At 40.6% G+C, this 10,522-nt stretch overlaps 1 protein-coding gene across 1 annotated transcript in view; it reads left to right on the forward strand.

Moving 5' to 3' along the window:
* The first annotated feature begins 246 nt into the window (after positions 1 to 246).
* CAPN2 (calpain 2) overlaps positions 247 to 10,522 on the forward strand; it is a 52,210-nt gene continuing 41,934 nt past the window's right edge. Inside the window, exons 1-2 of the mRNA XM_015817017.1 lie at positions 247 to 550; positions 6,708 to 6,777. Of these exons, the coding sequence (XP_015672503.1) occupies positions 314 to 550; positions 6,708 to 6,777 (307 nt within the window). The 5' untranslated portion in view covers positions 247 to 313. The remainder of the gene's footprint in view (positions 551 to 6,707; positions 6,778 to 10,522) is intronic.

Genomic DNA, 10,522 nt, shown 5'->3' on the forward strand with positions numbered 1-10,522 from the left:
CCTTAGAAAGCAGAGAGAGATGGGGTTAACCTTCGATCCCAATCGTTTGTTGATATTCTTAAAAAATGCAGACGCACCAGTCTCCCTCGTCCAGTGAGCTCGTTTAAGGAGCCGCAGGAGGAGGCCCGCGGCCCCTTTCCTCCAGCCTGTCCCGTGAAGGCCGGACCAGCCACACCCAGGGTATAGAGACGCTATTATTTTCTCTCCTGGAAATGAATCACCCTCGGCCAGCTTGGCTCTGAATCCCGCCCGCTCGCCGGGGCTTCCTTGCAGAGAGGAAGGCGGGAGGAGAGCTGAGCGGGGAAGCGGCACCATGGCTGGGATTGCCGCTAAATTAGCAAAGGACAGGCAGATCGCGCAAGGGCTGGGCTCCAACTCCAAAGCCGTGAAATACTTGAACCAGGACTTTCACACGCTGAGGAACGAGTGTCTGGAGGCGGGCAAGCTCTTTCAAGACCCGTGTTTCCCCGCCGCGGCGGCTTCTCTGGGCTATAAAGAACTAGGGCCAAACTCGTTCAAAACAAAAGGCATCGTCTGGAAGAGGCCGACGGTAGGAGACCATCTCGCAGATGCTGGCGGGAGGGAGGGAGGGAGGAGGGAGTCACCCGGAGAAGGGGGAGGGGAGGGGAGAAAAGGAAAGAAAGCCCAATACGATTTTAACGTCGCGTTTCTCTCCTGTTCGGGAGGGAAGGAGAACGACAAAGGGGCCTGAAGGACAATGGTTGGTTAATTACTGGGAAGGAACCTTTCTGCTCTTTCATCCAGATCCCCGAACGCGTGCACGAGGGTGTGTCGAAGGTCACCACTGATCCCTTGCAGATCAGGCCGGGATCGAGTTGTGCCGCGTGTCTGCGTTGGCTTCAGTGCTTCAGCAGGTTAGATAGAAGGACAAAACCGAACCGCCCCCCCCCCCCCAAAAAAAAACATCAGCCAAGACTGCCCTGGCAAATTCGACACCACTATTTATTTATTGACAATATTTGTTTGGTGCCCAATAATCAATCTCTTTGAGGGGCTTACAGCAAATTCTACAAATAGTTTAAAATGCCATCAAAACGAGCAAGAATATATATGCCAATTTGACATGGATTCAAAAGGTTGAGGAGTCTGCTAAAGGTTTTGTGCTTTTCAGTCGCCCCACCGCCTATTCCTGCTGATATGGGATTGATAACTACATTCCAGATTAGTTGGAATGTGGGATGATTGTTATTCAGGTTTGAGTAAATTGTAAGGAAGGATATCCAGTTGTTTCTTGGATGTTTTGGAGTTAAAACTATCTTTCCAGTATTTTTTCAACTAATCAATTTTTTTTTAAAGCATATGCTTTTCATAAAATGTGTTAGGAAAAAGTGCCATTCATCAGATTGTTGATATATTTTGTTTTTGCCAGCTTAGACAAATACAACTCTCCTCTTACAAAATTCTTCCAGTATGACTCAGTCTGCCTCAAAACACATCAGAGTTATGATGTCCTTCTGCACAGAACCATTTCTAATGCCTACAGCAAGAAACCAACAGACCTTTACTGTCTTAGCTGAAAAAGCTATGTAAAACTAAAACTCAAAGTCCTGTTTATAGTGGACTTTGTGTAAGCCATTCCCAAATTTGTTAGAGACTATGCTGAGAGAGGATTATGAGAATCTGAGATCTGGAGAATACTAGATTAGGGAAGAATGATTTGCATGGCATATGTACCAGCACACTGATACTGTCATTATTTTTTTTTTCATGATGGAATCACCTTGGGAATAAATATGCCCATATTAAGAGTTTCTGTGCCTTTACTGAATGGTTTCAAGCATTCAGTCTTCCATATTTTACAATTCAGAGATTGTACTCATCATACATTAGATTTCACCCTACATTCATGCTGTCACCTATTCCTTCTTGGGCCTTCAGGAGTGAAGATATGTCATCATTACTTAATTTGGTGCTCTCCAGATGTGTTGTACTGGAATTATCATAGATCCAATGCTCAGTTAAAATTGTGAATGTTAATTAAGTGGGTAGTCCAACACACTTAAGAGTGCATCCAGTTAGACAAATCTCTCCTGATGTTCTGTCCTGATGTTTCACATTCTACTTCTTTCTTTTTTTATTTATCATAAATATGAAAGTCCTCATATTCCATTTACACATTTGTAGTTATAAGAACAATAGTCCAAAAATATTTGACAGGCTACGCTTCACTGCACTTCTTCATTTCCTTGCCTGTTCTTTTTCACCAACCTTGGTTTCTTAATCTCCTTTAGATAAATTCATTGATGCCTCTTACATCAGTTTACTTTGTAGAAGCAGCTGATTGCATATTTGTATCCTTTAGTTACCAAGCAGAAGGGACTTGTTTCCTTTGTGACAGAAGTCTTTTTGAGATAAATGGAATATTTGGTTTAGAAATCTCAGTATTTTCCCATTGCCAGGGATACATGGGAACATGTTGGTATATGCAAATACATATAAACAGAGCTGCATATATAAACATTCCTGAGTGGATGCCAGCCATAACTTCAGATCCCACTCAATTCACTCTTTGAGGATGAAAGGACAGTTGAAGAAAACACAAACTGTTTATTCAAAGAGCTGGATTTACAAGAGTCGGTACAAAGTTTGCTTCAGGTTTTACATCGGTTTATAGGTGTTCAAATTTCAGTTAATCCAGAAGAATGTGGTTTTCTAAGAGCCAGCAAAATCAGAAGAAAACTACACAGATTATGTTAAAGCAACAATAAAATTAAAATTGGACCATGCCTGTCCATACTCCCTTCCAAGAACTTTGGGATCTCAGGATACTGGTTTTAATTATCCAAACATTTAAATATTCTAGTTCTCTCTTGTTACAAACCTGTTATATCTGCAGAAGAGACGCGTCTGAGAACATTGATATTAACCAAAGCCTCTTCTAGAAAAACTTTGCAATGTATGTCACTTCCAAACTAGTACAGGTAGCCCTCAATTTACAACAGTTCATTTAGTGACTGTTCAAAGATACAACAGCACTGAAAAAAGTGACTTATGGCTATTTTCATACTTACAACATTGTAGCATCTCCATGATCACATGATCAACATTCAGATGCTTGGCAACTGGTTCATATTTATGACGATTGTAGTGTCCCAGGGGTTATGTGATCACCTTTTCTGACCTTCTGACAAGCAAAGTCAATGGGGAAGCCGGATTCACTTAACAACCGTAGAACTAACAAGTGCAGTGATTCATTTAACAATTGTAGCAAGAAAAGTAAAAAATGGGGCAAAATTCACTTAACAAATGTCTCACATAACAGCAGAAATTTTGGGCTCAGTTGTGGTTGTTAGTTGAGGACTGTATGTATAATTGCCAATAGTCTCTATGTCTTGTTTTTTTTTTTAAGAAAAGGAGCATAAGGTGCAACTTTTTAATTTGGCAGTTATAACGGAATAACTGGAATACAAAATCAACAACAAAGGAAAAAAGCCAAACAGTGCACCACCAAAATGGAAGATCAGGCTGGAAAATAAGATCCGCATGCTAAGATCAGGTACAAGCAAGCTAAAACAGTTGAAAAAAAGAAGAAGCTGAAGAAAAAACCAAAAGAATAGTGGATTAAGAAATATCACCTAGAAACAAGGAAGATTAAAGAAGCGCTGGAAATAATAAAGCAGCAAATAACAGCTATAGCCAAAACAAGCAGCAGATATGAAGCCTGAATTGCTCACTATGGGCATAATCTCTAGTTTCAGTCAAATCAGAAATGTTTCTACCAATTCATTGATGGAGAGGTTGAAGTGAATCAGTCAACATCAGAGAAGGAAGAGTGCAGTTTTGGATGCAGTTATGGGATAACCAAAAAAAAATACAATAAAATGCAACTTGGATAAAGAACGTGGTTAAGAATAAAAAAGAAACTGAAATGAAAGAACTCATAAGAACAGCAGAAATGGTGGAGAAAAGGGCAAGGGAGGTCCAGAATTGGTCAGCACCAGGTGAAGGTGAACTGCATGGTATTTGGTCGAAACCTCTGACTATTCTGCACCCACTCATTGATAACATCCAGCAAGGAGATAAAATTGAAGTTTGGGTAACATCTGCAAAATCTACCTAATAATGAAAAATCCAACCAACAGGGCTGCACCAAACCACTACAGACCAATTACCTGCTTACCAACAACTTTCAAATTGCTAACTGGTGTAGTAGTTACAAGTTGGAATAGTAGACTGGACTCCAGCAAAACTAAAAGCCATAGATGGGAATTCCAGAGAAATAAAAACAGTAAATCATGCCATTCATCCATACAGCAATGTACTTATTAATGAAAATAGATGGGTGTGGAATGTTGCAAGTACACCAGACAGAGAAGAAGAAAAGACATTGGAGAAGATGCATGAAACTAATATACCATGAACACTTACTGAATACTGGCGAGACTAAACTGGTGTGCAAGAAAGACCAAATGAAGACTAGAAAAGGATGTAGCAGGGGAAAGTATTGTATGTCCAGTACATTAAAAAAATAGGCAAAGCAGATAACAAGACCTGGCAATGGCTAAGAGTAAGAAAGTTGAAGACAGATACAGAGGGGCTAATTCTGGATGCCACAAAACCAAGCCTTAAGGACACATGTATGCAAAGCCAGAACTGAGAAGACAACAATAGACAGCATACTGCCTCTGGACCACCTACTTACCTGCTCGAAAAAGATTGCACAGACTGATTATAAACAGTGGCATGACAAAATACCAACAATGGTGCATTGGAAGATCTGCAAGAAATGCTATTTGCTTGCAAGCAAGAACTGGTTAAACCATAAAATAGACAAAGTAATTGAAAATAAAGAAGCCAGAATGCTCTGGGACTTTAGAATTCAAACAGATAGGCAGAAGTACTTAGAGACAGCGGAATAGAAGAGAAAGAACTGGAAAAACAATCACAAAATACAAGGACCTGCAAATAGAAATAGAATAACTGTGTCAAAACAAAGCAAGGATAGTATTATTAGTGATAAGTACCGTATCTTGAACCCCAAATCCCAAAATAACTGGAGCATCACTTGAACCCCATCAATACTGACAAAATCACCATCAGTTAATTACAAAGGGCAGCTTTACTTGGAACAGCTTGCATCCTGTAATGATACAATAACAGTGTAACAGAGTTGGAAGGGACCTTAGAGGTCTTCTAGTCCAACCTCCTGGAGACTCTATGGTCTTCTAGTCCAACCTCCTGGAGACTCTATGCTATTCCAGACAAATGGTTGTCCAATGTCTTAAAAACCTCCAGTGACAGAGTTCTCACAATCTCTGGAAGCAAGTGGTTCCACTGATTAATTGTTCTCACTGTCAGGTAATTTCTCCTTAGTTCTAGGTTGGATCTTTCTTTGATAAGTTTGCATCTGTTACTTCTTGTCCTGCCCTGAAGTGTTTTGGAGAATAGATCAACCCCCTCTTCTCTGTGACAACCCCCCAAATATTGGAAGACTGCTATCAAGTCATTCCTAGTCCTTCTCTTCATTAGATTAGACATGGCCAGTTCCTGCAACCATTCATCATATGTTTTAGCCTCCAATCACTAATTATCTTTGTTGCTCTTCTCTGCAGTTTCTAGAGTCTCAACATCTTTTTTGTATTGTGGTCAAAATTGGACACAGTATTCCAAGTGTCTTACCAGCGCAGTATAACATGGTACTAACAATTCACATGGTGATATTATCCCTCTGTTGATGCAACCTAGGTCTGCATTGGCTTTTTTGGCAGCTGCAGCACACTGCTGGCTCATGCTTAAGTCATTGTCCACTAGGACTCTAAGATCCTTCTCACAATTATTGCTGTTGAGCCAGGCCTCCTCTGTTCTATACCTATGGTTTTTCTTTACCTGTGTAAAATCTTACTTTTCTCGTCACTAAATTGCATTTTGTTGGATAGAGCCTATTGTTGACTGTCAAGATCCTTCTGGATTTTGAGCCTATCTTCTAAAGTGTTGGTTATTCCCCCTAGCTTGGTGTCATCTGCAAATTTAATGAGTTCCCCTTCTATCCCCTCATTTAAATTGTTTATGAAGATGTTAAAGAGCTTTCCTCCATGTAGATGTAGTTCCATTGAGAACTACATATTTAACTATATGTTTAATATCATCAGACAACAAAATCTCCCTATTCCAGGTCCTTGGGAAGGACTTTATAGGTGGATAAAAATGTAAAATCTAGTCTAAATATTTAACTAACGGTGCAGTGAATGATAATATAATGCTTTTTGGTAATGCTTGAATGGTCCTGTTTAGGTTACATAAACAATGGCAGCCATAGCCTAAACATTGGAAATAAAAGTGAATTATGTTTATCTCAATGATATGAAGAGCTTCACTTGCTGTTCAATTTCATTTGTTTAAACAGAGTATTTTGTCTTCTATGAGATTTAGCTAAGTAAGCTGATTGGAACATTTATGATTTATGTTGAGAAATATAATCTCAGCATCTCATAGACATTGATGCCACAGCTCAGGGGCTCCATAAATAAAACACAAACTCACCTTTCAGTCGAAGATTGACTTCTGGTGATTAGATCCAAATAAGATTATTGACCATGTTATAGAAGTTATGCCTTCTTTGAGATTTTTTTTTCAACTCCCCGGTCTAGCAACAACCCTGGAATTCCCAAGCAATCCTCCATCCAAATATTAATCATATCCTTAAAACAATAACTCTAAAGCTTTTGTTTTATTCTTTATTTTCCCAGGAATTGTGTTCCAAACCTCAGTTTATTATTGGAGGTGCCACCCGGACTGATATCTGCCAAGGGGCTTTAGGTAAGGTATGGTTCATATGGTTTACTTTTTCTTGAACCATCCTTAGCATCAATGCTTTTTTTGTAAAAAAAAAAAAAAAAAAAAAAAGGTGCCAGAACTCACATACGTCATACAACCCACCTTGCCTACCCTACAAGGTTCCATCCAAAAAAGGTGCTGGAACTCCGTTCTGGGCATTCTATGATTAAAAAAAAGCCCTGATTAGCATTATGTCTATGTTGCTGAAAATGTCCTTTCAGAAACTGATGTGTTCTTTTCTGGGCTGCATGCAATCCAAGTTCTTCACGGCTTTTAATGCATATCTTATCTTGTGTATTGTATTGTTGTTGATGGTGAACAGAGAGCTGACAGTGAATTTGGAGGGTTTTGTTATAGCTCAATTCTTGGAATTAAAGAATTCCTTAACTTCTGTCAGGTCCCCTTTTTCAGGGTGGCCTTTCATTCTGGGGGAGGAGGACGTGCTGGGGCAGCATTCTTTGCATGCTTTCGCTTCTGCTCTAACCACATGGGTATTAGGGAGGTTCCATCCTGACTCCAAGGTCACTGTGCCTTAAGGATGACCTGTTATCTCTCCTGTACCTCAGAGTTCCCGAAACAACCTTCCGGCACTGTATAGCGATTAGCGAGGCTGGGTTTCAAAGTGGGAAGAATAGCTTGGTGCTTTCTGCGGGAATGTTAGATTCCGCTGTCAAGCCCTCCCAGGCTCGACATACAGGAAGGGGGGAAGGTGGAGGACGGCACGTTGGGGGAAGGTGACGGACGGCACGTTGGGGAAGAGGACGGCCAGCATCGGGTCCCACGCAGCTCACCGCTCGTGCAGAAGCTCGAACCACGGCGTTCCGGCGGCCGTTCAAGCCGCTGAACAGCTGACGCCACCGAACAGCTGATGCCGCCGAAAGCAGCCGCCGAGCGGAATGTCGGACGACGGGGAGAGCCACACCCACGCGGAAGGAGACGCCTGCACAAGGGGGCCACCGGGCAGCTGGCTTACAGGAGCGTGCTGCTGGGGTGGGGCATCCCAAGAAGCCTGGAATCACGTGGACAAACAAGAGGGAGGGGATTGAGTTTGCACAGCTGCTGCGATGAGGGAGAACTACGGCTGGATGCTGGTTGGGTGATTGGAGGGTGGGGTTGATAGCTGATTGAAGGGAGGGGTTGTTGGCTAGTTGGGCGGAGGGTGGGGTTGTTAGCCAATTGGGCGGAGGGTGGGGTTCTTAGCCAATTGGGCGGAGGGTGGGGTAACTCTGAAGCCAGTGTATTTAATCTGAACTAGGAGTGGCTGTTCTCAGCGTGAACTTCATTTCGGCAAAGAGCTTTGAATGCTGTATATCTGTGCTAATACCAACAATGCCTTAAAGTAAATCACTGATTCCTGAGTCTTGTTGTCTTCGCGTCCTTCGGGCCGGGGATCCGGTAGGATTGTTGACATCCGCTTGACTTTACTGCAACCACAGTTTCTCAGTGAAAGTTCTTTTGAGTAACCACATGGTGTCAAGAGTCATACTTTCCTGAGAGGGCCAGCTGGAGCAGGTCCTTACAACTTCTTTGTTGTTGAAGGATGAGAAGCATTTAGTTATACTAAAAGTAGTTTCTGTCTTATGTTAATTATTTGGAAAGATTTGTAATATATACAATCATCTCCTATATGTGATAATTAGAAATAAAGTTGAGAAGTTTAAAAAGACAAAAGGCAATTTATAAATCTTTATATGGACATGCTAGAAGTTGGAAACCACACTTAGATTTCTTTCTCTTACCTCTTATTGCCTATCTTTAATTTATTTTGCTTGCTATTTTTTCTATTTTTCCATACTTTGCATAACATTATTTACCATGCAGATGAATAGTTTGATGGGTATGTATGTATAACATCTGCATAATACTTAATCTACAATTAAATAACTTCCCGCAGAGCAATAAAACATATTTTTTTAAAATAAAGATCTTCCCACAGGGCAGTTGCTGAGAGTAATATTTGTGAATGGGGAAAATTTAATTAAGCCAGTTTCAGGGATGACTATTGCTTGCTTTCCCTTTTTTTTTTTTAGAGAGAGTTTTAACAAATGTAGCTGGATTTCCAAAAGCTGGACTGCAAACTACCCATCTCATTTTAGTTTAACTGAGCATATAAAAATCATGTTATCCAATATCTTCTCACTCCTTGCATTTGCTTGAATAGATAGAGTTAGAGTTGGTGGTGATTACCAATATTAAAATGACTTAACTTGGCTTCTGTAGACTGCAATGTATTTAGTTAAGATAAGATTTGTCTTATAAACATTATGAGATATAATTGTTTTACCTGTTCACATGTAAGATAGCTATGTTTACTTAAGAAATGTAAGATAAGGATTCTCTGTCTTAGAACCCATGAAAATTATAGGCATTTCAATATATATTTCATATGTTAGAACTAAAAAATAATAATGATTTTGATGGCTGAAAATCTGCTTTGAGTTAATTTGTAAATTAACAAATTCCTTAAAGATCCATCATCTCAATAGCTTCTTATTGAGGTGTGGAAATTCACTAGCTTCCTTCTGTTCCAGTCAAGTTTTCCAAATTTGCAGTTCTGCCACTTGTGAGTCATCTGATGAAGTGAGTTGCGGTTCACAAAAGATTGTACCTTTTAATAAAACAGTTATTCTGAAAAGGTGCTACCAGATTCCTTTTGATTTTTGAATAACATCATCTAACTACAAAAGGAAATTATGAAGATCAATTCTGTCTTCAAAACCCCAGGTGCTTAGCTATTATATAGGGATGCTGGATATGAAGCACTTTATTATGTTGCAGAAACAAACATGCACAGTCTCAATTTGTAGAATCAGAAAGACCATGGAAAAATAAAATTGGCCATTTTGAATCCATAAACTCAACTCTGACAAAAGATTCTCATGAATTCCAACAGTGACCTCCAAATATTGATCTACAATTACCAGTGTTCTTTGGTGGTGGTGTTGTTAATTGCAAAGACGTGTCCGACCCATCGCGACCCCATGGACAACGTTCCTCCAGGTCTTCCTGTCCTCTACCATCTTCTGGAATCCATTTAAGTTCATGCCTACTGCTTCAGTGACTCCATCCAGCCACCTCATTCTCTGTCGTCCCCTTCTTCTATTGCCCTCAATCTTTCCCAGCATTAGGCCCTTCTCCAGTGAGTCCTTCCTTCTCATTAGGTGGCTAAAGTATTTGAGTTTCAACTTCAGGATCTGGCCTTCTAAAGAGCAATCGGGGTTGATCTCTTCTAGGACTGACCAGTTTGAACACCTTGCAGTCCAGGGGACTTGCAGGAGTCTTCTCCAGCACCATAGTTCAAAGGCCTCAATTCTTTGTCGTTCAGCCTTTCATATGGTCCAACTTTCACATCCATACATTGCAACTGGGAAAACCATGGCCTTGACTATACGCACTTTTGTTGGCAGGGTGATGTCTCTGCTTTTTAGTATGCTGTCTAGATTTGCCATAGCTTTCCTCCCCAGGAGCAAGCGTCTTTTAATTTCTTGGCTGCAGTCCCCATCTGAGGTGATCTTGGAGCCCAGGAAGATAAAATCTGTCACTACCTCCATTTCTTCCCCATCTATTTGCCAGGAATTGAGAGGGCCAGATGCCATGATTTTGGTTTTCTTAATGTTGAGTTTCAAGCCAACTTTTGCACTCTCCTTCTTCACCCGCATCAAGAGGCTCTTTAGTTCCTCTTCACTTTCTGCCATTAGAGTGGTATCATCTGCATATCTTAGGTTGT

Source organism: Protobothrops mucrosquamatus, unplaced genomic scaffold, assembly GCF_001527695.2.
Source record: "Protobothrops mucrosquamatus isolate PMUCROS unplaced genomic scaffold, P.Mucros_1.0 scaffold_3, whole genome shotgun sequence".
Taxonomy (NCBI): domain Eukaryota; kingdom Metazoa; phylum Chordata; class Lepidosauria; order Squamata; family Viperidae; genus Protobothrops; species Protobothrops mucrosquamatus.